This window comes from Pleurodeles waltl, chromosome 6 (assembly GCF_031143425.1).
Source record: "Pleurodeles waltl isolate 20211129_DDA chromosome 6, aPleWal1.hap1.20221129, whole genome shotgun sequence".
NCBI classification, from domain to species: Eukaryota; Metazoa; Chordata; class Amphibia; order Caudata; family Salamandridae; genus Pleurodeles; species Pleurodeles waltl.
The window spans coordinates 1,687,347,355-1,687,375,210 of NC_090445.1; the positions used below are offsets into that span (position 1 = coordinate 1,687,347,355).

The 27,856-nt window shown below is 46.9% G+C and overlaps 1 protein-coding gene across 13 annotated transcripts in view; it reads left to right on the forward strand.

Moving 5' to 3' along the window:
- GAPVD1 (GTPase activating protein and VPS9 domains 1) overlaps window positions 1-27,856 on the forward strand; it is a 418,483-nt gene that overhangs the window by 218,729 nt on the left and 171,898 nt on the right. For 10 of the 13 annotated variants that reach the window (XM_069241756.1, XM_069241749.1, XM_069241752.1 and 7 more), the window contains 2 exons: window positions 16,951-17,091; window positions 25,280-25,414. In XM_069241756.1, the coding sequence (XP_069097857.1) occupies window positions 16,951-17,091; window positions 25,280-25,414 (276 nt within the window). The remainder of the gene's footprint in view (window positions 1-16,950; window positions 17,092-25,279; window positions 25,415-27,856) is intronic. The other 3 variants (XM_069241751.1, XM_069241755.1, XM_069241758.1) reach the window with 1 other exon arrangement.

A 27,856-nucleotide genomic window follows, 5' to 3' on the forward strand; every position in this document is an offset into this window, starting at 1 on the left:
AGGCCTTTGCTGTGGTCTGGTCCCTGAAGAAGCTGAGACCATACCTCTTTGGGACTCACTTCCTAGTTCAAACTGACCACAGACCTCTCAAATGGCTGATGCAAATGAAAGGTGAAAATCCTAAACTGTTGAGGTGGTCCATCTCCCTACAGGGAATGGACTTTATAGTGGAACACAGACCTGGGACTGCCCATGCCAATGTAGATGGCCTTTCCAGGTTCTTCCACTTAGAAAATGAAGACTCTCTTGGGAAAGGTTAGTCTCATCCTCTTTCGTTTGGGGGGGGGTTGTGTAAGGAAATGCCTCCTTGGCATGGTTGCCCCCTGACTTTTTGCCTTTGCTGATGCTATGTTTACAATTGAAAGTGTGCTGAGGCCTGCTAACCAGGCCCCAGCACCAGTGTTCTTTCCCTAACCTGTACTTTTGTATCCACAATTGGCAGACCCTGGCATCCAGATAAGTCCCTTGTAACTGGTACTTCTAGTACCAAGGGCCCTGATGCCAAGGAAGGTCTCTAAGGGCTGCAGCATGTCTTATGCCACCCTGGAGACCTCTCACTCAGCACAGACACACTGCTTGCCAGCTTGTGTGTGCTAGTGAGAACAAAACGAGTAAGTCGACATGGCACTCCCCTCAGGGTGCCATGCCAGCCTCTCACTGCCTATGCAAGTATAGGTCAGTCACCCCTCTAGCAGGCCTTACAGCCCTAAGGCAGGGTGCACTATACCATAGGTGAGGGTACCAGTGCATGAGCATGGTACCCCTACAGTGTCTAAACAAAACCTTAGACATTGTAAGTGCAGGGTAGCCATAAGAGTATATGGTCTGGGAGTTTGTCAAACACGAACTCCACAGCACCATAATGGCTACACTGAAAACTGGGAAGTTTGGTATCAAACTTCTCAGCACAATAAATGCACACTGATGCCAGTGTACATTTTATTGCAAAATACAGCCCAGAGGGCACCTTAGAGGTGCCCCCTGAAACTTAACCGAATGTCTGTGTAGGCTGACTAGTTCCAGCAGCCTGCCACACCAGAGACATGTTGCTGGCCCCATGGGGAGAGTGCCTTTGTCACTCTGAGGCCAGTAACAAAGCCTGCACTGGGTGGAGATGCTAACACCTCCCCCAGGCAGGAGCTGTGACACCTGGCGGTGAGCCTCAAAGGCTCACCCCTTTGTCACAGCCCAGCAGGGCACTCCAGCTTAGTGGAGTTGCCCGCCCCCTCCGGCCACGGCCCCCACTTTTGGCGGCAAGGCTGGAGGGAACAAAGAAAGCAACAAGGAGGAGTCACTGGCCAGTCAGGACAGCCCCTAAGGTGTCCTGAGCTGAGGTGACTCTAACTTTTAGAAATCCTCCATCTTGCAGATGGAGGATTCCCCCAATAGGGTTAGGATTGTGACCCCCTCCCCTTGGGAGGAGGCACAAAGAGGGTGTACCCACCCTCAGGCTAGTAGCCATTGGCTACTAACCCCCCAGACCTAAACACGCCCTTAAATTTAGTATTTAAGGGCTACCCTGAACCCTAGAAAATTAGATTCCTGCAACTACAAGAAGAAGGACTGCCTAGCTGAAAAACCCCTGCAGAGGAAGACCAGAAGACGACAACTGCCTTGGCTCCAGAAACTCACCGGCCTGTCTCCTGCCTTCCAAAGATCCTGCTCCAGCGACGCCTTCCAAAGGGACCAGCGACCTCTACATCCTCTGAGGACTGCCCCTGCTTCGAAAAGACAAGAAACTCCCGAGGACAGCGGACCTGCTCCAAGAAAGGCTGCAACTTTGTTTCCAGCAGCCTTGAAAGAACCCTGCAAGCTCCCCGCAAGAAGCGTGAGACTTGCAACACTGCACCCGGCGACCCCGACTCGGCTGGTGGAGAACCCACACCTCAGGGAGGACCCCCGGACTACTCTACGACTGTGAGTACCAAAACCTGTCCCCCCTGAGCCCCCACAGCACCGCCTGCAGAGGGAATCCCGAGGCTTCCCCTGACCGCGACTCTCTGAAACCTAAGTCCCGACGCCTGGAAAAGACCCTGCACCCGCAGCCCCCAGGACCTGAAGGACCGGACTTTCACTGGAGAAGTGACCCCCAGGAGTCCCTCTCCCTTGCCCAAGTGGAGGTTTCCCCGAGGAAGCCCCCCCTTGCCTGCCTGCAGCGCTGAAGAGATCCGTTGATCTCTCATAGACTAACATTGCGAACCCGACGCTTGTTTCTACACTGCACCCGGCCGCCCCCGCGCTGCTGAGGGTGAAATTTCTGTGTGGGCTTGTGTCCCCCCCGGTGCCCTACAAAACCCCCCTGGTCTGCCCTCCGAAGACGCGGGTACTTACCTGCTGGCAGACTGGAACCGGGGCACCCCCTTCTCTCCATTGAAGCCTATGCGTTTTGGGCACCACTTTGAACTCTGCACCTGACCGGCCCTGAGCTGCTGGTGTGGTAACTTTGGGGTTGCTCTGAACCCCCAACGGTGGGCTACCTTGGACCAAGAACTGAACCCTGTAAGTGTTGTACTTACCTGGTAAAACTAACAAAAACTTACCTCCCCCAGGAACTGTGAAAATTGCACTAAGTGTCCACTTTTAAAGTAGCTATTTGTCAATAACTTGAAAAGTATACATGCAATTTTTATGATTTAAAGTTCCTAAAGTACTTACCTGCAATACCTTTCGAATGAGATATTACATGTAGAATTTGAACCTGTGGTTCTTAAAATAAACTAAGAAAAGATATTTTTCTATACAAAAACCTATTGGCTGGATTTGTCTCTGAGTGTGTGTACCTCATTTATTGTCTATGTGTATGTACAACAAATGCTTAACACTACTCCTTGGATAAGCCTACTGCTCGACCACACTACCACAAAATAGAGCATTAGTATTATCTATTTTTACCACTATTTTACCTCTAAGGGGAACCCTTGGACTCTGTGCATGCTATTCCTTACTTTGAAATAGCACATACAGAGCCAACTTCCTACATTGGTGGATCAGCGGTGGGGTACAAGACTTTGCATTTGCTGGACTACTCAGCCAATACCTGATCACACGACAAATTCCAAAATTGTCATTAGAAATTGATTTTTGCAATTTGAAAAGTTTTCTAAATTCTTAAAAGACCTGCTAGGGCCTTGTGTTAGATCCTGTTTAGCATTTCTTTTAGAGTTTAAAAGTTTGTAAAAGTTTGAATTAGATTCTAGAACCAGTTTTAGATTCCTAAAAAGTATTCCAACTTTTAGAAGCAAAATGTCTAGCACAGATGTGACTGTGGTGGAACTCGACACCACACCTTACCTCCATCTTAAGATGAGGGAGCTAAGGTCACTCTGTAAAATAAAGAAAATAACAATGGGCCCCAAACCTACCGCTCCAGGAGCTTTTGGCAGAGTTTGAAAAGGCCAACCCCTCTGAGGGTGGCAACCCAGAGGAAGAGGATAGTGACTTGGAGGAAAATTCCCCCCTACCAGTCCTATCTAGGGAGAACAGGGTCCCTCAAACCCTGACTCCAAAAATAATAGTCCGAGATGCTGGTTCCCTCACAGGAGAGACCAACACCTCTGAAATCACTGAGGATAACTCCAGTGAAGAGGACATCCAGTTAGCCAGGATGGCCAAAAGATTGGCTTTGGAAAGACAGATCCTAGCCATAGAGAGGGAAAGACAAGAGATGGGCCTAGGACCCATCAATGGTGGCAGCAACATAAATAGGGTCAGAGATTCTCCTGACATGTTGAAAATCCCTAAAGGGATTGTAACTAAATATGAAGATGGTGATGACATCACCAAATGGTTCACAGCTTTTGAGAGGGCTTGTGTAACCAGAAAAGTGAACAGATCTCACTGGGGTGCTCTCCTTTGGGAAATGTTCACAGGAAAGTGTAGGGATAGACTCCTCACACTCTCTGGACAAGATGCAGAATCTTATGACCTCATGAAGGGTACCCTGATTGAGGGCTTTGGATTCTCCACTGAGGAGTATAGGATTAGATTCAGGGGGGCTCAAAAATCCTCGAGCCAGACCTGGGTTGACTTTGTAGACTACTCAGTAAAAACACTAGATGGTTGGATTCAAGGCAGTGGTGTAAGTAATTATGATGGGCTGTACAATTTATTTGTAAAAGAACACCTGTTAAGTAATTGTTTCAATGATAAACTGCATCAGCATCTGGTAGACCTAGGACCAATTTCTCCCCAAGAATTGGGAAAGAAGGCGGACCATTGGGTCAAGACTAGGGTGTCCAAAACTTCCACAGGGGGTGACCAAAAGAAAGGGGTCACAAAACCTCCCCAGGGGAAAGGTGGTGAGACAGCCAAAAATAAAAATAGTCAAGAGTCTTCTAAAGGCCCCCAAAAACCTGCACAGGAGGGTGGGCCCAGAGCCTCTTCACAAAACAATCCTGGGTACAAGGGTAAAAACTTTGATCCCAAAAAGGCCTGGTGTCGAAACTGTAGTCAGTCTGGACACCAAACTGGAGACAAGGCCTGTCCCAAGAAAAGTTCCACTCCAAACTCCAATCCAGGTAACACTGGAATGGCTAGTCTCCAAGTGGGATCAACAGTGTGCCCAGAGCAAATCAGGGTCCACACTGAAGCTACTCTAGTCTCTGAGGGTGGGGTGGATTTAGCCACACTAGCTGCCTGGCCCCCTAACATGCAAAAATACAGGCAGCAGCTCTTTATTAATGGGACAAGTGTAGAGGGCCTGAGGGATACAGGTGACAGAAAAACTGGTTTCCCCTGGCCAATACCTGACTGGAAAAACTTATACAGTCACCAATGCTGACAATCAAACTAAAGCACATCCCATGGCAATGGTAACTTTAGAATGGGGAGGGGTCAATGGCCTGAAACAGGTGGTGGTCTCCTCAAACATCCCAGTAGACTGTCTGCTTGGAAATGACCTGGAGTCCTCAGCATGGGCTGAGGTAGAGCTAAAAACCCATGCAGCCATGCTGGGTATCCCTGAACTGGTGTGTGTAAAAACAAGAGCACAATGCAAGGCACGGGGTGAAAAAGTAGAGCTGGAGTCTGGAAAAATGGCCCAGCCTACCAAGAGAAAAGGAAAGTCAGTTGGGAAACCAACTGCAACACAGTCAGAAAAAGGGAACCTCTCTTCTCAGGAAGAAGTTCTGCCCTCTGAGGGAACTGAGCCTTTGGAACTTGAACCTTATCAGGTTGAGCTCTTAGGCCCAGGGGGACCCTCAAGGGAGGAGCTGTGTAAGGGACAAGAAACCTGTCCCTCTCTTGAAGGCCTTAGGCAGCAAGCTGCTGAAGAGTCCAAGGGCAAGAAAAATGGAACACATAGGGTCTATTGGGAAGATGGACTCCTGTACACTGAGGCCAGAGACCCCAAACCTGGTGCCACTAGGAGAGTGGTAGTGCCTCAGTCGTTCAGAGAGTTTATTCTGACCTTAGCCCATGATATTCCCCTTGCTGGGCATTTGGGACAAACCAAGACGTGGGAGAGGTTAGTCAACCACTTCTACTGGCCCAATATGTCCCAGAAGGTTAAGGAGTTTTGCCTCTCCTGCCCCACCTGTCAATCCAGTGGTAAGACAGGTGGGCACCCAAAGGCCCCCCTCATTCCACTTCCAGTGGTGGGGGTCCCATTTGAAAGAGTGGGTGTGGACATAGTTGGTCCACTGGAACCTCCCACAGCCTCAGGAAATATGTACATCCTAGTAGTAGTGGATCATGCTACTAGGTATCCTGAAGCTATTCCCCTTAGGTCGACTACTGCCCCTGCAGTAGCCAAGGCCCTCATTGGTATCTTTACCAGAGTGGGTTTCCCTAAGGAGGTGGTGTCTGACAGAGGTACCAACTTCATGTCAGCATACCTAAAACACATGTGGAATGAGTGTGGAGTGACTTACAAATGCACTACACCATACCATCCACAAACTAATGGCTTAGTTGAGAGATTCAACAAGACATTAAAAGGCATGATCATGGGGCTCCCAGAAAAGCTCAAAAGGAGATGGGATGTCCTCTTGCCATGTCTGCTTTTCACTTACAGAGAGGTGCCACAGAAGGGAGTAGGATTCTCACCCTTTGAACTTCTGTTTGGTCATCCTGTAAGGGGACCACTTGCTCTTGTTAAAGAAGGCTGGGAGAGACCTCTTCATGAGCCTAAACAAGACATAGTGGACTATGTACTTGGCCTTCGCTCTAGAATGGCAGAGTACATGGAAAAGGCAACCAAAAACCTTGAGGCCAGCCAACAGCTCCAGAAGTTTTGGTATGACCAAAAGGCTGCACTGGTTGAGTTCCAACCAGGGCAGAAATTCTGGGTTCTGGAGCCTGTGGCTCCCAGGGCACTCCAGGACAAATGGAGTGGCCCTTACCCAGTGCTAGAAAGGAAGAGTCAGGTCACCTACCTGGTGGACCTGGGCACAAGCAGGAGCCCCAAGAGGGTGATCCATGTGAACCGCCTTAAACTCTTCCATGACAGGGCTGATGTGAATCTGTTGATGGTAACAGATGAGGATCAGGAGGCAGAGAGTGAACCTCTCCCTGATCTTCTGTCATCAGACCCAAAAGATGGCTCAGTAGATGGAGTGATCTACTCAGACACCCTCTCTGGCCAACAGCAAGCTGATTGTAGGAGAGTCCTACAACAGTTTCCTGAACTCTTCTCCTTAACCCCTGGTCAGACACACCTGTGTACCCATGATGTGGACACAGGAGACAGCATGCCTGTCAAAAACAAAATCTTTAGACAGTCTGACCATGTTAAGGAAAGCATCAAGGTGGAAGTCCACAAGATGCTGGAATTGGGAGTAATTGAGCGCTCTGACAGCCCCTGGGCTAGCCCAGTGGTCTTAGTCCCCAAACCTCACACCAAAGATGGAAAGAAAGAGATGAGGTTTTGTGTGGACTACAGGGGGCTCAATTCTATCACCAAGACAGATGCTCATCCAATTCCTAGAGCTGATGAGCTCATAGATAAATTAGGTGCTGCCAAATTCTTAAGTACCTTTGACTTGACAGCAGGGTACTGGCAAATAAAAATGGCACCTGGAGCAAAAGAGAAAACAGCATTCTCCACACCTGATGGGCATTATCAGTTTACTGTTATGCCCTTTGGTTTAAAGAATGCCCCTGCCACCTTCCAAAGGTTGGTGAATCAAGTCCTTGCTGGCTTGGAGTCCTTTAGCACAGCTTATCTTGATGATATTGCTGTCTTTAGCTCCACCTGGCAGGATCACCTGGTCCACCTGAAGAAGGTTTTGAAGGCTCTGCAATCTGCAGGCTTCTCTATCAAGGCATCCAAATGCCAGATAGGGCAGGGAACTGTGGTTTACTTGGGCCACCTTGTAGGTGGAGGCCAAGTTCAGCCACTCCAACCCAAGATCCAGACTATTCTGGACTGGGTAGCTCCAAAAACCCAGACTCAAGTCAGGGCATTCCTTGGCTTGACTGGGTATTACAGGAGGTTTGTGAAGGGATATGGATCCATTGTGACAGCCCTCACTGAACTCACCTCCAAGAAAATGCCCAAGAAAGTGAACTGGACTGTGGAATGCCAACAGGCCTTTGACACCCTGAAACAAGCAATGTGCTCAGCACCAGTTCTAAAAGCTCCAGATTATTCTAAGCAGTTCATTGTGCAGACAGATGCCTCTGAACATGGGATAGGGGCAGTTTTGTCCCAAACAAATGATGATGGCCTTGACCAGCCTGTTGCTTTCATTAGCAGGAGGTTACTCCCCAGGGAGCAGCGTTGGAGTGCCATTGAGAGGGAGGCCTTTGCTGTGGTCTGGTCCCTGAAGAAGCTGAGACCATACCTCTTTGGGACTCACTTCCTAGTTCAAACTGACCACAGACCTCTCAAATGGCTGATGCAAATGAAAGGTGAAAATCCTAAACTGTTGAGGTGGTCCATCTCCCTACAGGGAATGGACTTTATAGTGGAACACAGACCTGGGACTGCCCATGCCAATGTAGATGGCCTTTCCAGGTTCTTCCACTTAGAAAATGAAGACTCTCTTGGGAAAGGTTAGTCTCATCCTCTTTCGTTTGGGGGGGGGTTGTGTAAGGAAATGCCTCCTTGGCATGGTTGCCCCCTGACTTTTTGCCTTTGCTGATGCTATGTTTACAATTGAAAGTGTGCTGAGGCCTGCTAACCAGGCCCCAGCACCAGTGTTCTTTCCCTAACCTGTACTTTTGTATCCACAATTGGCAGACCCTGGCATCCAGATAAGTCCCTTGTAACTGGTACTTCTAGTACCAAGGGCCCTGATGCCAAGGAAGGTCTCTAAGGGCTGCAGCATGTCTTATGCCACCCTGGAGACCTCTCACTCAGCACAGACACACTGCTTGCCAGCTTGTGTGTGCTAGTGAGAACAAAACGAGTAAGTCGACATGGCACTCCCCTCAGGGTGCCATGCCAGCCTCTCACTGCCTATGCAAGTATAGGTCAGTCACCCCTCTAGCAGGCCTTACAGCCCTAAGGCAGGGTGCACTATACCATAGGTGAGGGTACCAGTGCATGAGCATGGTACCCCTACAGTGTCTAAACAAAACCTTAGACATTGTAAGTGCAGGGTAGCCATAAGAGTATATGGTCTGGGAGTTTGTCAAACACGAACTCCACAGCACCATAATGGCTACACTGAAAACTGGGAAGTTTGGTATCAAACTTCTCAGCACAATAAATGCACACTGATGCCAGTGTACATTTTATTGCAAAATACAGCCCAGAGGGCACCTTAGAGGTGCCCCCTGAAACTTAACCGAATGTCTGTGTAGGCTGACTAGTTCCAGCAGCCTGCCACACCAGAGACATGTTGCTGGCCCCATGGGGAGAGTGCCTTTGTCACTCTGAGGCCAGTAACAAAGCCTGCACTGGGTGGAGATGCTAACACCTCCCCCAGGCAGGAGCTGTGACACCTGGCGGTGAGCCTCAAAGGCTCACCCCTTTGTCACAGCCCAGCAGGGCACTCCAGCTTAGTGGAGTTGCCCGCCCCCTCCGGCCACGGCCCCCACTTTTGGCGGCAAGGCTGGAGGGAACAAAGAAAGCAACAAGGAGGAGTCACTGGCCAGTCAGGACAGCCCCTAAGGTGTCCTGAGCTGAGGTGACTCTAACTTTTAGAAATCCTCCATCTTGCAGATGGAGGATTCCCCCAATAGGGTTAGGATTGTGACCCCCTCCCCTTGGGAGGAGGCACAAAGAGGGTGTACCCACCCTCAGGCTAGTAGCCATTGGCTACTAACCCCCCAGACCTAAACACGCCCTTAAATTTAGTATTTAAGGGCTACCCTGAACCCTAGAAAATTAGATTCCTGCAACTACAAGAAGAAGGACTGCCTAGCTGAAAAACCCCTGCAGAGGAAGACCAGAAGACGACAACTGCCTTGGCTCCAGAAACTCACCGGCCTGTCTCCTGCCTTCCAAAGATCCTGCTCCAGCGACGCCTTCCAAAGGGACCAGCGACCTCTACATCCTCTGAGGACTGCCCCTGCTTCGAAAAGACAAGAAACTCCCGAGGACAGCGGACCTGCTCCAAGAAAGGCTGCAACTTTGTTTCCAGCAGCCTTGAAAGAACCCTGCAAGCTCCCCGCAAGAAGCGTGAGACTTGCAACACTGCACCCGGCGACCCCGACTCGGCTGGTGGAGAACCCACACCTCAGGGAGGACCCCCGGACTACTCTACGACTGTGAGTACCAAAACCTGTCCCCCCTGAGCCCCCACAGCACCGCCTGCAGAGGGAATCCCGAGGCTTCCCCTGACCGCGACTCTCTGAAACCTAAGTCCCGACGCCTGGAAAAGACCCTGCACCCGCAGCCCCCAGGACCTGAAGGACCGGACTTTCACTGGAGAAGTGACCCCCAGGAGTCCCTCTCCCTTGCCCAAGTGGAGGTTTCCCCGAGGAAGCCCCCCCTTGCCTGCCTGCAGCGCTGAAGAGATCCGTTGATCTCTCATAGACTAACATTGCGAACCCGACGCTTGTTTCTACACTGCACCCGGCCGCCCCCGCGCTGCTGAGGGTGAAATTTCTGTGTGGGCTTGTGTCCCCCCCGGTGCCCTACAAAACCCCCCTGGTCTGCCCTCCGAAGACGCGGGTACTTACCTGCTGGCAGACTGGAACCGGGGCACCCCCTTCTCTCCATTGAAGCCTATGCGTTTTGGGCACCACTTTGAACTCTGCACCTGACCGGCCCTGAGCTGCTGGTGTGGTAACTTTGGGGTTGCTCTGAACCCCCAACGGTGGGCTACCTTGGACCAAGAACTGAACCCTGTAAGTGTTGTACTTACCTGGTAAAACTAACAAAAACTTACCTCCCCCAGGAACTGTGAAAATTGCACTGTGTCCACTTTTAAAGTAGCTATTTGTCAATAACTTGAAAAGTATACATGCAATTTTTATGATTTAAAGTTCCTAAAGTACTTACCTGCAATACCTTTCGAATGAGATATTACATGTAGAATTTGAACCTGTGGTTCTTAAAATAAACTAAGAAAAGATATTTTTCTATACAAAAACCTATTGGCTGGATTTGTCTCTGAGTGTGTGTACCTCATTTATTGTCTATGTGTATGTACAACAAATGCTTAACACTACTCCTTGGATAAGCCTACTGCTCGACCACACTACCACAAAATAGAGCATTAGTATTATCTATTTTTACCACTATTTTACCTCTAAGGGGAACCCTTGGACTCTGTGCATGCTATTCCTTACTTTGAAATAGCACATACAGAGCCAACTTCCTACAACCCTGATTTGCTCTGGGCACACTGTTGATCCCACTTGGAGACTAGCCATTCCAGTGTTACCTGGATTGGAGTTTGGAGTGGAACCTTTCTTGGGACAGGCCTTGTCTCCAGTTTGGTGTCCAGACTGACTACAGTTTCGACACCAGGCCTTTTTGGGATCAAAGTTTTTACCCTTGTACCCAGGATTGGTTTGTGAAGAGGCTCTGGGCCCACCCTCCTGTGCAGGTTTTTGGGGGCCTGTAGAAGACTCTTTACTATTTTTATTTTTGGCTGTCTCACCACCCTTCCCCTGGGGAGGTTTTGTGACCCCTTTCTTTTGGTCACCCCCTGTGGAAGTTTTGGACACCCTAGTCTTGACCCAATGGTCCGCCTTCTTTCCCAATTCTTGGGGAGAAATTGGTCCTAGGTCCACCAGATGCTGATGCAGTTTATCATTGAAACAATTACTTAACAGGTGTTCTTTCACAAATAAATTGTACAGCCCATCATAATTACTTACACCACTGCCTTGAATCCAACCATCTAGTGTTTTTACTGAGTAGTCTACAAAGTCATCCCAGGTCTGGCTCGAGGATTTTTGAGCCCCCCTGAATCTAATCCTATACTCCTCAGTGGAGAATCCAAAGCCCTCAATCAGGGTACCCTTCATGAGGTCATAAGATTCTGCATCTTTTCCAGAGAGTGTGAGGAGTCTATCCCTACACTTTCCTGTGAACATTTCCCAAAGGAGAGCACCCCAGTGAGATCTGTTCACTTTTCTGGTTACACAAGCCCTCTCAAAAGCTGTGAACCATTTGGTGATGTCATCACCATCTTCATATTTAGTTACAATCCCTTTAGGGATTTTCAACATGTCAGGAGAATCTCTGACCCTATTTATGTTGCTGCCACCATTGATGGGTCCCAGGCCCATCTCTTGTCTTTCCCTCTCTATGGCTAGGATCTGTCTTTCCAAAGCCAATCTTTTGGCCATCCTGGCTAACTGGATGTCCTCTTCACTGGAGTTATCCTCAGTGATTTCAGAGTTGTTGGTCCCTCCTGTGAGGGAACCAGCATCTCTGACTATTATTTGTGGAGTCAGGGCTTGAGAAGCCCTGCTCTCCCTAAGTAGGACTGGAGGGGGGGTATTTCCCTCCAAGTCACTATCTTCATCCTCTGAGTTGCCATCCTCAGAGGGGTTGGCCTTTTCAAACTCTGCCAAAAGCTCCTGGAGCTGTACTTTGGTAGGTTTGGGGCCCATTGCTATTTTATTTAGTTTACAGAGTGACCTTAGCTCTCTCATCTGTAGATGGAGGTAAGGTGTGGTGTCGAGTTCCACCACAGTCACATCTGTGCTAGACATTTTGCTTCTAAAAGTTGGAATACTTTTTAAGAATCTACAACTAGTTCTAGGTTCTAATTCAAACTTTTACAAACTTTTAAACTCTAGAAGAAATGCTAAACAGGATCTAACACAAGGCCCTAGCAGGTCTTTTAAGAATTTAGAAAACTTTTCAAATTGCAAAAATCAATTTCTAATGACAATTTAGGAATTTGTCGTGTGATCAGGTATTGGCTGAGTAGTCCAGCAAATGCAAAGTCTTGTACCCCACCGCTGATCCACCAATGTAGGAAGTTGGCTCTGTATGTGCTATTTCAAAGTAAGGAATAGCATGCACAGAGTCCAAGGGTTCCCCTTAGAGGTAAAATAGTGGTAAAAAGAGATAATACTAATGCTCTATTTTGTGGTAGTGTGGTCGAGCAGTAGGCTTATCCAAGGAGTAGTGTTAAGCATTTGTTGTACATACACATAGACCAGTGGTTCCCAAACTGTGCGCCACGGCGCCCAGGTGCGCCATCAAAACAAGACAGGGGCGCCATGAGCTGCATCATTACCGATAGCAGTGACCTAATTCTGCAGCTGCATATTAGAACTTAGATAATCCCCTCCATTAAAAAAAGTCAAAAGCTGTTTTCCTTGTTTAGAGTGCACAGCTCGTGATTGTGGAATTTCGAGTGAGAAATTGAAATACAGCAAGGAAGGGCCTTGAAGTTTAATCCTGAAACACCATCTAGTGGTAGTAATTATAGTACACACTAGTTCTATTCACAAAAACCTGCAGGCTCAAGTTTTACTAAGATTTCACACAATGTGATGAAACTTCAAATTTTGCTGTGCATTTTTGCATTAAAGAGAAAACAGAGTGCAGCACCATATATGCAAAACTTTGCATGCTGCTGGTGTCACTCCCAGATCTAGCACACAAATAGGCTGCTTTGTGCGACGCACAGTCAAACACCAGAGTGCAGAGGAGAGCATATGCTGTCTAGCATAGGATTAGTACTGGAGACATTCCCCTCAGTACAGATTTCTAAGCATAGTTTATATTGTTTCTGACTTAACCAATTATATGTTTTTTTAATTAAACAACTGTTATATTTTTATGTTGTTACATCTATGATTATAATACCTTCATTGGCTTTATTCCAATTATTTTCAGCGTGAAAAATGTAAGTACTCCTGAGGCCCGGCTCACATCCCCTCACCCACCCAAAAAAAAAAAATAGCATAATGGAGAGCCGCGGCCAATAGCCAATAGGTCAAGGGAGGCGTGGGTCAAAAAAGTTTGGGAACCACTGACATAGACAATAAATGAGGTACACACACTCAGAGCCAAATCCAGCCAATAGGTTTTGTTATAGAAAAATATCTTTTCTTAGTTTATTTTAAGAACCACAGGTTCAAATTTAACATGTAATATCTTGTTTGAAAGGTATTGCAGGTAAGTACATTAGGAACTTTGAATCATTTCAATTGCATGTATACTTTTCAAGTTATTCACAAATAGCTATTTTAAAAGTGGACACTTAGTGCAATTTTCACAGTTCCTGGGGGAGGTAAGTATTTGTTAGATTTACCAGGTAAGTAAGACACTTACAGGGTTCAGTTCTTGGTCCAAGGTAGCCCACCGTTGGGGGTTCAGAGCAACCCCAAAGTTACCACACCAGCAGCTCAGGGCCGGTCAGGTGCAGAGTTCAAAGTGGTGCCCAAAACGCATAGGCTATAATGGAGAGAAGGGGGTGCCCCGGTTCCGGTCTGCTTGCAGGTAAGTACCCGCGTCTTCGGAGGGCAGACCAGGGGGGTTTTGTAGGGCACTGGGGGGGACACAAGCCCACACAGAAATTTCACCCTCAGCGGCGCGGGGGCGGCCGGGTGCAGTGTTAGAACAAGCGTCGGGTTCGTAATGTAAGTCAATGGGAGATCAAGGGATCTCTTCAGCGCTGCAGGCAGGCAAGGGGGGGGCTTCCTCGGGGAAACCTCCACTTGGGCAAGGGAGAGGGACTCCTGGGGGTCACTTCTGCAGTAAAAGTCCGGTCCTTCAGGTCCTGGGGGCTGCGGGTGCAGGGTCTTTTCCAGGCGTCGGGACTTAGGTTTCAGAGAGTCGCGGTCAGGGGAAGCCTCGGGATTCCCTCTGCAGGCGGCGCTGTGGGGGCTCAGAGGGGACAGGTTTTGGTACTCACAGTCGTAGAGTAGTCCGGGGGTCCTCCCTGAGGTGTTGGTTCTCCACCAGCCGAGTCGGGGTCGCCGGGTGCAGTGTTGCAAGTCTCACGCTTCTTGCGGGGAGTTGCAGGGTTCTTTAAAGCCGCTTCTTGAAACAAAGTTGCAGTCTTTTTGGAGCAGGTCCGCTGTCCTCGGGAGTTTCTTGTCGTCGTCGAAGCAGGGCAGTCCTCAGAGGATGCAGAGGTCGCTGGTCCCTTTGGAAGGCGTCGCTGGAGCAGAGTTCTTTGGAAGGCAGGAGACAGGCCGGTGAGTTTCTGGAGCCAAGGCAGTTGTTGTCTTCTGGTCTTCCTCTGCAGGGGTTTTCAGCTAGGCAGTCCTTCTTCTTGTTGTTGCAGGAATCTAATTTTCTAGGGTTCAGGGTAGCCCTTAAATACTAAATTTAAGGGCGTGTTTAGGTCTGGGGGGTTAGTAGCCAATGGCTACTAGCCCTGATGGTGGGTACACCCTCTTTGGGCCTCCTCCCAAGGGGAGGGGGGTCACAATCCTAACCCTATTGGGGGAATCCTCCATCTGCAAGATGGAGGATTTCTAAAAGTTAGAGTCACCTCAGCTCAGGACACCTTAGGGGCTGTCCTGACTGGCCAGTGACTCCTCCTTGTTGCTTTCTTTGTTCCCTCCAGCCTTGCCGCCAAAAGTGGGGGCCGTGGCCGGAGGGGGCGGGCAACTCCACTAAGCTGGAGTGCCCTGCTGGGCTGTGACAAAGGGGTGAGCCTTTGAGGCTCACCGCCAGGTGTTACAGCTCCTGCCTGGGGGAGGTGTTAGCATCTCCACCCAGTGCAGGCTTTGTTACTGGCCTCAGAGTGACAAAGGCACTCTCCCCATGGGGCCAGCAACATGTCTCTAGTGTGGCAGGCTGCTGGAACTAGTCAGCCTACACAGACAGTCGGTTAAGTTTCAGGGGGCACCTCTAAGGTGCCCTCTGGGGTGTATTTTGCAATAAAATGTACACTGGCATCAGTGTGCATTTATTGTGCTGAGAAGTTTGATACCAAACTTCCCAGTTTTCAGTGTAGCCATTATGGTGCTGTGGAGTTCGTGTTTGACAAACTCCCAGACCATATACTCTTATGGCTACCCTGCACTTACAATGTCTAAGGTTTTGTTTAGACACTATAGGGGTACCATGCTCATGCACTGGTACCCTCACCTATGGTATAGTGCACCCTGCCTTAGGGCTGTAAGGCCTGCTAGAGGGGTGACTGACCTATACTTGCATAGGCAGTGAGAGGCTGGCATGGCACCCTGAGGGGAGTGCCATGTCGACTTACTCGTTTTGTTCTCACTAGCACACACAAGCTGGCAAGCAGTGTGTCTGTGCTGAGTGAGGGGTCTCCAGGGTGGCATAAGACATGCTGCACCCCTTAGAGACCTTCCTTGGCATCAGGGCCCTTGGTACTAGAAGTACCAGTTACAAGGGACTTATCTGGATGCCAGGGTCTGCCAATTGTGGATACAAAAGTACAGGTTAGGGAAAGAACACTGGTGCTGGGGCCTGGTTAGCAGGCCTCTGCACACTTTCAATTGTAAACATAGCATCAGCAAAGGCAAAAAGTGAGGGGGCAACCATGCCAAGGAGGCATTTCCTTACAAAAACCTATTGGCTGGATTTGTCTCTGAGTGTGTGTACCTCATTTATTGTCTATGTGTATGTACAACAAATGCTTAACACTACTCCTTGGATAAGCCTACTGCTCGACCACACTACCACAAAATAGAGCATTAGTATTATCTCTTTTTACCAATATTTTACCTCTAAGGGGAACCCTTGGACTCTGTGCATGCTATTCCTTACTTTGAAATAGCACATACAGAGCCAACTTCCTACAGCAGTGTTTGTACTTGCCCCTGGGGGAGCCGAGGGAGGGGGGCGTCATGTTCTGTAGCACCCTTTTTACACATGTCGTTTCTGTGTTCATTGATCTTAATGTGCACTTTGTGACGTCATACCCAGATATATTAGACCTCATGGGCATGTATATTTTTCCATGGCCACCTCAATTCCTAGAATATCCACAGAATGTCAAGAGTCAGCATGCCCGGAATGCCCACTCAGTCTCTGAAAGTAGCCAGATGACCCTCAATCTCCATCTCTTTCCCATTCTGTCATCTGCATATTTCAGTTTCACTTACCTCAGTGTTCCAGACTTGTCTTTCACCTCATTCTCTTTCTGTTTTATTTATCTGATTTCCTCTTATCAAGCACCAAAGCACTTTTTGTATCCTACGAATCGCCCTCCTTTGTAGGATTTACCTCGCGCTCCTAACTTTTCCTATGTTTCAATTTTCATTCTCACTGGTCTCATACACTTTGTACTCCCTCACTTACCCACCTCCCCACTACTCATCATGTTTCAGCAATTGCCCACTCCCAAGTCTGCGTTTGTCTACCTTTACCTCATTCACCTTTCATCCACCTTGCTCTTTATTTCCATCACAATTTTTCCCCATCCCCTTCTTTTTTCATTGATCTCTCACTGTTTCGCTTTTGCCATTTTTGTTTCCTTTTTCCATTCTCCTCTTCCTTTCCATTCTCCTCCTTCTTGTTACTCCTATTATTGCAGTTTTAAATTTCCTAGGTCACACATGCTTATTGTGTAGTATTGCAATTTATTTTTACCGTAATGTACTTTGCAGACTTGTTCAGGCCTGCTCATTTCCTATTAGTAAAATGTTTCTCCATTAACCACTTAGGTGCAGCTGCAGAGAACATGTTGGGCAGTCTTCTGTGCTTACCAGGGTCTGGGTCACTTCTACTTGATCCTTGCACTGGCTCAACCATCTCGGAAACCACCAGTGAGGCCTGGAGTGTTGAAGTATTGCCAAGCGACTCGGGTTAGCAGCACATTACTACTTTGTTTGTTTGTTGTTTGTTTGTTTGTTTTTTGGCCATGAAACATTGCCTATAACATTTGTCCTGTGAAACCCTTTGCTACCTAAAATCATTGAACAGTTTCACTTTGCTTGTATGTTTCTCACAGGCATTGCTCTTATTGTGCCCCGATATGTGTTACTGGTATCCAGTTATGATGCACCTCAAAGAATAAGAATGGATTTACGGCAAACCTGCAGTTGATTGATGTGTAAATTAATTATGCCTAAAAAATGATTTGCTGTCAGATTATACAGTGTTCATTTATTATTAGAGTCTATACCTGCTGCAATGATTTTCATCCCTGGACTGTTATGCTAGATTCTAGGGTGAAAGTTCTTTGCTGAATTTGATCAAAAGTATATGTTCAATGGCATCTGTCGCTGTAGATACACATGTTGTGCATAGCCCGCCATCTGGTGTTGGGTCGGAGTGTTACAAGTTGTTTTTCTTCGAAGAAGTCTTTCGAGTCACGGGACCGAGGGACTCCTCCTCTTTGTCTCCATTGCGCATGGGCGTCGACTCCATCTTCGATTGTTTTCTTTCCGCCATCGGGTTCGGACGTGTTCCTTTCGCTCCGGGTTTCGGAACGGAAAGTTAGCTCAAAATCAGAAAATTACGTCGGTATTGTTGCGTTCGTGATCGGGTTAAATAGCATCGACATCGAATCGAAACGATAACATCTCCGTTGCCCTTCGGGGTAGTTTTCGATCCCCTGTCGGGGCCTGGTCGGCCCGACCGCGTGTGACATTGACGCTGATGGAACGGACCCCGTTCCGATTCTGTCCTAAATGCCACAACAAATACCCATATACAGACCAACATTCGGTCTGTAACCTGTGCCTGTCGCCCGAGCACAGGGAAGAAACTTGTGAGGCCTGTCGTGCGTTCCGGTCCCGAAAAACGCTCGGTGACCGACGAGCCAGAAGACTGCAAATGGCGTCCACGCCGACAGGACACCGAGAATTCGAGGAACAAGAAGAAGTAGAAGCCTTCTTGATCCATGAATCGGACTCTGACGAATTCGACGACCATGAAACAGTGAGTAAGACGTCGAAGATAGCACATAAGAAAACTGACAAGGCCCAGGGGACGCCACTGCCATCAGGCCATGGCTCAACCCATAAAATCGGTGACCGACCATCGGCACCGAAGAAGGCCGAAATAGTGCCGAGATCGTCCGACTCGGGTCGAGACACAGGCACCCAGCCATCTCTGGACCGAGATAGTGCTGCCGACAAAGATCGACGCCGAGATAGCGGAGCCGAAGCTGCTCGACGCAGAGACAGCGGCACCGAGGAGGATCGACGCCGAGAGGGTTCGACTCCGAAAAAGAGAAAAGTCACCTCGGAGCCGAAAAAGAGCGTGGACATAGTTTCGGTGCCAAAGCGACCCGCAACCGAGCCAACTACCGGTTCCTATTCAGAGGAACAATCACTGTCCTCTCAAATGCGAAAGCATAGATTCGAGGAGGAATTACAATCCACCGAGGTGGACCACACTCAAAAACGGATTTTTATACAGGGTGGAACAGGGAAAATAAGCACCCTTCCCCCTATTAGGAGGAAGAGGAGACTTGAATTCCAACAAGAACAAGCACCACAAACAAAACAGGTGAAGAAGGTAACTCCGCCACCCTCTCCTCCACCTGTAGCTCACTTTTCACCGGCACAAACTCCGTCACATTCACCGGCTCACACCACCTTAAGCCAAGGTGACCAGGACCAAGATGCTTGGGACTTATACGACGCCCCAGTGTCAGACAACAGTCCAGAGGCGTATCCTACAAAGCCCTCACCACCAGAAGACAGCACAGCATATTCACAAGTGGTGGCTAGAGCAGCAGAGTTCCATAACGTGTCTCTACACTCGGAGCCTGTTGAGGATGACTTCCTCTTCAACACCCTCTCTTCCACACATAGCACCTACCAAAGCCTGCCTATGCTCCCAGGAATGCTAAGGCACGCAAAGGACATATTCAAAGAGCCTGTCAAGAGTAGGGCAATAACACCGAGGGTGGAAAAGAAATATAAAACACCTCCCACAGACCCAGCTTTCATCACCTCACAACTGCCACCAGATTCGGTTGTGGTAGGGGCAGCTCGCAAGAGAGCAAACTCTCACACATCGGGCGATGCACCACCCCCGGATAAGGAGAGCCGCAAGTTCGATGCAGCCGGTAAAAGGGTCGCAGTACAGGCTGCAAACCAGTGGCGCATCGCTAACTCTCAAGCGCTCCTAGTGCGATATGACAGAGCCCACTGGGACGAGATGCAACACCTCATTGAGCATCTACCCACAGAACTACAAAAGAGGGTGAAACAAGTGGTTGAGGAGGGCCAAAACATCTCCAATAACCAGATACGCTCCTCTATGGACGCAGCGGACACAGCGGCAAGAACAATTAACACGGCAGTAACCATACGAAGGCACGCGTGGCTACGAACATCTGGTTTTAAACCAGAGATACAGCAGGCGGTGCTCAATATGCCATTCAATGAGCAACAATTGTTCGGACCTGAAGTGGACACGGCAATTGAGAAGCTAAAAAAGGACACTGACACTACAAAAGCCATGGGCGTGCTCTACTCCCCGCAGAGCAGAGGCACTTTCAACACCTTCCGCAAGACAACCTTTAGAGGGGGGTTTCGGGGTCAAGCCACACAAGCCAGTACCTCACATTCAACACCGTCCACCTACCAGGGACAGTACCAAAGGGGAGGCTTTCGGGGCCAATACAGAGGAGGACAATTCCCTAGAGGTAGGGGAAAATTTCAAAGCCCCAAAACACCTACAACCAAACAGTGACAAACACGTCACTCATCCCCTCCACACAACACCAGTGGGGGGAGGAATAAGTCAGTATTACCAAGCGTGGGAGAAAATAACTGACACTTGGGTCTTAGCAATTATCCAACATGGTTATTGCATAGAATTTCTACAAATCCCTCCAAACATACCACCAAAAACACAGAATATATCAAAACAACATTCGGACCTCCTAGAAATAGAAGTTCAAGCATTACTGCAAAAGAACGCAATAGAACTGGTACCAGATACACAAACAAATACAGGGGTTTACTCACTGTACTTTCTAATACCAAAGAAGGACAAAACACTGAGACCAATCCTAGACCTCAGAACACTAAACACATACACCAAATCAGAACACTTTCACATGGTCACGCTACAGGAAGTGTTACCATTGCTAAAGCAACAAGATTACATGACAACCTTAGATCTCAAAGACGCGTATTTCCACATACCAATACATCCGTCGCACAGAAAATACCTAAGGTTCGTATTCAAAGGAATACATTACCAATTCAAAGTATTGCCGTTCGGTTTAACAACTGCACCAAGAGTATTCACAAAATGCCTAGCAGTAGTGGCTGCACACATCAGAAGGCAGCAAATACACGTATTCCTGTATCTAGACGACTGGCTAATCAAGACCGACTCACTGACAAGGTGCTCACACCACACAGATCAGGTCATACAAACCCTCTACAAACTCGGTTTCACCATCAACTATGCGAAATCACACATTCTGCCGTGCAAAGTACAACAATACCTAGGAGCGACAATAGACACAACGAGGGGAATAGCCACTCCAAGTCCACAAAGGGTTCAAAATTTCCAAAAGATTATACAACGCATGTATCCAACACAAAGAATACAGGCGAAGATGATATTACAACTCCTAGGCATGATGTCCTCATGCATAGCCATTGTCCCGAACGCAAGACTACACATGAGGCCCTTACAACAGTGCCTAGCATCACAATGGTCACAAGCACAGGGTCGCCTTCTAGATCTGGTGTTAATAGACCGCCTAACATACCTCTCGCTTCTATGGTGGAACAATATAAATTTAAACAAAGGGCGGCCTTTCCAAGACCCAGTGCCACAATACGTGATAACAACAGATGCTTCCATGACAGGGTGGGGAGCACACCTCAATCAACACAGCATACAAGGACAATGGGATGTACATCAAAGAAAGCTGCATATAAATCACCTCGAACTACTAGCAGTTTTCCAAGCATTAAAAGCATTTCAACCAATCATAACTCACAAATACATTCTTGTCAAAACGGACAACATGACAACAATGTATTATCTAAACAAACGGGGGGACACACTCGACACAGCTGTGCCTTCTGTCACAAAAAATATGGCAATGGGCAATTCACAACCACATTTGCCTAATAGCACAGTTTATTCCGGGGATCCAGAATCAACTTGCAGACAATCTCTCTCGAGATCACCAACAGGTCCACGAATGGGAAATTCACCCCCAAATTCTAAACACTTACTTCAAACGTTGGGGAACACATCAAATAGACTTATTTGCAACAAAGGAGAACGCAAAATGCCAAAACTTCGCATCCAGATACCCACACAGGCAGTCTCAAGGCAATGCCCTATGGATGAACTGGTCAGGGATATTTGCGTACGCTTTTCCCCCTCTCCCTCTCCTTCCATATCTAGTAAACAAATTGAGTCAAAACAAACTCAAACTCATACTGATAGCACCAACATAGGCAAGGCAACCATGGTACACAACACTGCTAGACCTATCAGTAGTACCCCACGTCAAGTTGCCCAACAGGCCAGATCTGTTAACACAACACAAACAACAGATCAGGCATCCAAACCCAGCATCGCTGAATCTAGCAATCTGGCTCCTGAAATCCTAGAATTCGGACACTTAACCTCACACAAGAATGTATGGAAGTCATAAAGCAAGCTAGAAGACCATCCACTAGACACTGCTATGCAAGCAAATGGAAAAGGTTTGTTTGCTACTGCCATCATAATCAAATTCAACCATTACACGCATCTCCAAAGGATGTAGTGGGTTACTTACTACACTTACAAAAATCGAACCTGGCCTTCTCTTCCATTAAAATATGCCTCGCAGCAATATCTGCATACCTGCAGATTACCCATTCAACTTCACTATTTAAGATACCTGTCATTAAAGCGTTTATGGAAGGCCTCAAAAGAATTATACCACCAAGGACACCACCTGTTCCTTCATGGAACCTCAACATCGTCTTAACAAGACTCATGGGTCCACCCTTTGAACCAATGCATTCTTGCGAAATACAATTCCTAACCTGGAAAGTTGCATTTCTCATCGCCATCACATCTCTAAGAAGAGTAAGTGAAATTCAGGCGTTTACAATACAAGAACCTTTTATCCAACTACACAAAAATAAAGTAGTCCTAAGGACCAATCCTAAATTTTTGCCAAAGGTTATTTCACCGTTCCACCTAAATCAAACGGTAGAGCTACCAGTGTTCTTCCCACAGCCAGATTCCATAGCTGAAAGGGCACTACATACATTAGACGTCAAAAGAGCACTAATGTACTACATCGACAGAACTAAAAACATCAGAAAAACTAAACAACTGTTTATTGCATTTCAAAAACCTCACGCAGGAAACCCAATATCGAAACAGGGTATAGCCAGATGGATAGTTAAGTGCATCCAAATCTGCTACCTTAAAGCAAAAAGACAACTGCCCATTACACCAAGGGCACACTCAACCAGAAAGAAAGGCGCTACCATGGCCTTCCTAGGGAATATTCCAATGCACGAAATATGTAAGGCAGCCACATGGTCTACGCCTCACACATTTACCAAGCACTACTGTGTAGACGTGCTATCCGCACAACAAGCCACAGTAGGTCAAGCCGTACTAAGAACCTTATTTCAGACTACTTCCACTCCTACAGGCTGAGCCACCGCTTTTGGGGAGATAACTGCTTATTAGTCTATGCACAACATGTGTATCTACAGCGACAGATGCCATCGAACTGAAAATGTCACTTACCCAGTGTACATCTGTTCGTGGCATTAGTCGCTGCAGATTCACATGTGCCCACCCACCTCCCCGGGAGCCTGTAGCCGTTTGGAAGTTAGCTTCAACTTTGTACATTTGTAAATATATTAAATCTTAAATAGCTACATACTTATTCACTCCATTGCATGGGCACTATTAGTAACAAACAACTCCTACCTCACCCTCTGCGGGGAAAACAATCGAAGATGGAGTCGACGCCCATGCGCAATGGAGACAAAGAGGAGGAGTCCCTCGGTCCCGTGACTCGAAAGACTTCTTCGAAGAAAAACAACTTGTAACACTCCGACCCAACACCAGATGGCGGGCTATGCACAACATGTGAATCTTCAGCGACTGATGCCACGAACAGATGTACACTGGGTAAGTGACATTTTCATTATCAATTATTTACAGCTGAGGCACTGATAAGTGAGAATATAGTGGGGCAAAGGAATGCAGCTCTGCAGTGCAGTAGCCTGCACAGCGAATGATCTAGCTTCCCATCTGAAGCTCAGAGCGTAGCACCAGTTCAATAGAAGCATGAATATGTAAACATGAACATTTGTAGCTTTTCCTGCTCACTACCTACACTTGCATTTTCTGATGTGTGGGTTGACTACATTTTAAAGTTTACGATAAAGAGCTTTTCAGAATAGACCATTAAGTCTGGACAGTATTGATTAATGCAGTTAAGTAGTGTATTACTAAGTGCAGGCACAACTGTGACCAAAGTTGCTGTACTTAGTTAATTTATGTCAACTTTTTGAACACTTACGTCTAAGTAATAAGTACATTACTTAAGAAATAAAACATTGCGGAGGTGCTTATCCTGCAACAATATGAGCATGGGTAGAACAGAGAGCTTTTTAGTTAAAAGTATGAACACACATCATCTCAATACAAAAGTTGGGGTTTGGATCAGGGGGTTCACAGATGTTGACTATAACAGACCTGACATCTCACTCGGTGTCGCAGTGTGACACGCGATATTGGCTCCCATCATGCGGTCTCCTGGCGAAGAGCAAACATCACCCGGTGGCAGGGAAAACGAGCAGAAAATCACTGTAAACAGTGGTTTTCAACTTTTTTTTTTTTTTTAAGACTTTTAACTGCTGATGTCCATTAATAGGTGTGGAAAACCCCCTAGGACCTGGGCAGTAGCCTCAGCATTTTTTTTTTTTTTTTTAGTAGGAGCATTGGGGCTGGGGTGGGGGCAAAAGTGCCTCTTAGGTGCTTCTCTGCACGAGACCACGCCCCCTACAAGATCCCACCACCTTCCTCACACTGTGAGGATTTTGGTGAAGTTGGCAGGTATGCTATAATGATCTGTCAGTGTTAATTTGAGGTAAAGACTTCAGGCTTGTACAAGTCTGTATATTGAGCAGCACATTTAATGTAGAGAAGAAATTAGCCAGGTCTTTGTTGCTTTAGTGCACAGTGTTAGAGGTAAGTTTTAAATATCAGAACTAAGGTTGCCGTCTGCTTTGTTTGATGTGAAGTTTTCATTTTCTTTGGACTTCCACTAAGCTGGACTATGATGGACCCAGCCTTTAAAACAGCTCCATTGCATGTGTGCACTGACATGTCACCAAGCAATGGGGCTTGCACTTGGAGGAACTAAAGACTGAAGCTACTGGCCACCAGCTTGTGTCTCTAGTCCAGTGTGCAGATATACCTATCTGTAAAGCTTTGGCCATGGTGCCAACCTTATTGAAAGGCAGAGTATCACCTCACACTTACCCTTTTTCACTGGTGTTGTCTAAATATTGCCTTGTTTTGACATTTCTGAATGGCTGGTTTGTCAGAGTTTTTAAGCTGTGAAAGGCTGCATGTTAGCACTAACAGTGCCTAATCCACAGTTACTCTGCACTGTCTACTCTCTTCTGGTAAAATGTTAAGGAATGCCTTCAAGTATGGATTAATGCACCCTCTTGGCTTCTCCATATTTGTAATGTTAAATGTGGTCTGCTTTAGCTTAATCACTGCTGATGATTATTTCTTAGAAACTCCCCCTACTGAATGGCCCTCCTAAAATTGCATTGGTTGAATGTAAAACTCTGAATTGTATTTCAGGATGACAACACTGATAGAGACATTGAAAATCAGAGCCTAAACATATTACATTGAAAGAAGTAGATGAAGTAGTACATTTATACATTTTTATAGCATAATTCGGATAATGATTATAAATGTTCAGGTGCCTTGTTCTACACACACAGAGCCTTTTGACTAGGCAGGCTGAATTTTTCAAACAGGATGCAAAACCGTGAAAACCAAATCTCTTCTTCTGTTCAGAAGCTCCGGACTTAAAGCAGGAGGAGAGGCTGCAGGAGCTGGAGAGCTGTTCTGGCTTAGGAAGCACATCTGATGACACAGATGTCCGAGAAGTCAGCTCCCGCCCCAGCACTCCCGGCCTGAGTGTGGTATCTGGTGAGTTTTTCTTTTAACAGAATGATCAAAGATTAATTTCTGCTTTCTCTGATTCTTAAGAATTAAAATTGAGCTTTTGGAATTCTAAAGCCATGTTACCAATGTGAATTATTAGACTTTCTAACTGTCAATTAGTTTATATTTTTATTGCGCTTTGGAATAGGTCATGAAAGTAGGCACCTTTTTTGTGTCTTCATCAAGGCAGCACCCTTAGGATCCCGTTCCCAATGTCTGTTCTGCCAGCAACTTCTGTTACTTATCTCTTTTTTTTTTTTTTTTTTTTTTGGTCCGCTGATGATCACTATTAACTGATGAACCAGTACAGCAAACCCAATTTGGTATAAATTATTGTAGTATCACCTATCTTTTTAGCTTTTTAGAGGTGGTCTTGGAAACCATTTTATTGGCCTCCCCAGACTGTTTTCTAAAAATAAATCATACATAATATACATACGGGATTTTTATTTACCCCGCTTTAGCCATTAGTCATTTAAATTGTCATTCACATTTTGCTTTTGCCCGGCAGTGGGTCAGTGCACTTTTCCGACTACTTTCATTCACTTTGAGTAATTACTCAAAGCCTGTACACACTGTTCACATCCACCTAAAAATAGTTCCGTTCTCTCCAAAAATTGTTCAGATTATGCTTTTTATGGTATTTATTATTTATTTTAAGTTTAGATACCAGCAGTTTATTTTGCCTGTATTTCAGCTGCTCAGTTAAATTGTGATTTATTTATTTCTACTGACCCCTCTCACGTAAAGTTGTCACTTGAATCCCAGAACCACTCAGTTTTTTTGTGTGTGTGTGTGTGTGTGTGAGACTGTATGCTAATAGGACTTTGTGTGTGTATACCTGAATACTGAGGACAGCAGGATCCATTTCAGGTTCCCCTAGAATATCGCTTCCTCGGAAAGTGCAAGTATATCGCCTGAAGTCCTGTAGCTGGAGGGTGGAGATCCAGACATTGAAAGGAGATAAATGAAGGCTGCTGTCTTTAGAAAAACATCAATGAGGACTGTGTTAACAAGGAACTGCTGATAAGTTCTACCTGAGCACCATCATTTGGAAAATGGTAGGGATGAGGGGTAGGAAAGCTGTTTATATTGTTCAAGATACGAAAGTTTGTAGGCAAAGCCTGCCCTTATGTCTTTTTTCTAATTAGTACTTCAGGAATGCTGCTGCTAGCCAGGTTCGGAGATCTCAAACCTTATCGTGCCTCCGTTGTGAATACTCCTGGAATTCCCATTGCTATATACTGTTCAAGCCACCACTTTGCACAAAGGCTGTGTCTGGTTTGCAGCCTGGAAATTACATTTGACAAGGACCAGCTCAAGTTGGCTGTGAAGCATGAGAGAGTGGATCTACATCTGCAGTCTGGAAAATGTTGTAAAAATAATTCACTATCACCCCTTGTTATTCCAGTCTTAATTCTTCATGATCAAAGAAGAGAGTGCTCCGCAGAGCTCTCAAAGAGCTGCTGTGTTATCAGGACTGGTACCTCAGAGAAGTGATGAGACATCACATGAAATAAGCACTTTCTGCTGAAAGAGCCGAGGACCTGCCTGAAAAGGAATGTACCTGGTCCTGCAGGAGGCGTGGCTCAGAGGTCCTTCAGTTATCTTGCTCTCCAAATAGTATAAATGGTTGGATTATGTCTAAACTTCACACACCTCCACTTCGTTTTAAATACCTTTCATTCAGTCTTTAAAAATTCACTATGGACCTTTAGCACAGGTTGTATCGATGCAGTCAAAAATAATAAGGCATGTCAATAAAAAGACAGCAGATATTACCAAGCTAGTGAGTCCTTTGTTTGAATTGTGAATTGCAGGTGAACAACAGCTATTCAGGAACTTGCTCCTAATGTTCATGATTTGTGGGCCTTTAGAGCATCTTTGTGTACAGGTTTAGTGCTTTGAAATACTGACAGTGCTTCATTGCACATTAACGCGTCTTTGATGGTGTATGAAAGGTGAAGTGCGTTGTCAAGTGTAGCTTCTGCAGGAAGCCTTTAGTTTAAACATGGTGTAAAGAAATGGCTCCCTGTTGCAGTTACCCCCCACTTTTTGCCTGATACTGATGCTGACTTGACTGAGAAGTGTGCTGGGGCCCTGCTAACCAGGCCCCAGCACCAGTGTTCTTTCACCTAAAATGTACCATTGTCTCCACAATTGGCACAACCCTGGCACCCAGGTAAGTCCCTTGTAACTGGTACCCCTGGTACCAAGGGCCCTGATGCCAGGGAAGGTCTCTAAGGGCTACAGCATGTCTTATGCCACCCTAGGGACCCCTCACTCAGCACAGACACACTGCTTGCCAGCTTGTGTGTGCTGGTGGGGAGAAAATGACTAAGTCGACATGGCACTCCCCTCAGGGTGCCATGCCAACCTCCCACTGCCTGTGGCATAGGTAAGTCACCCCTCTAGCAGGCCTTACAG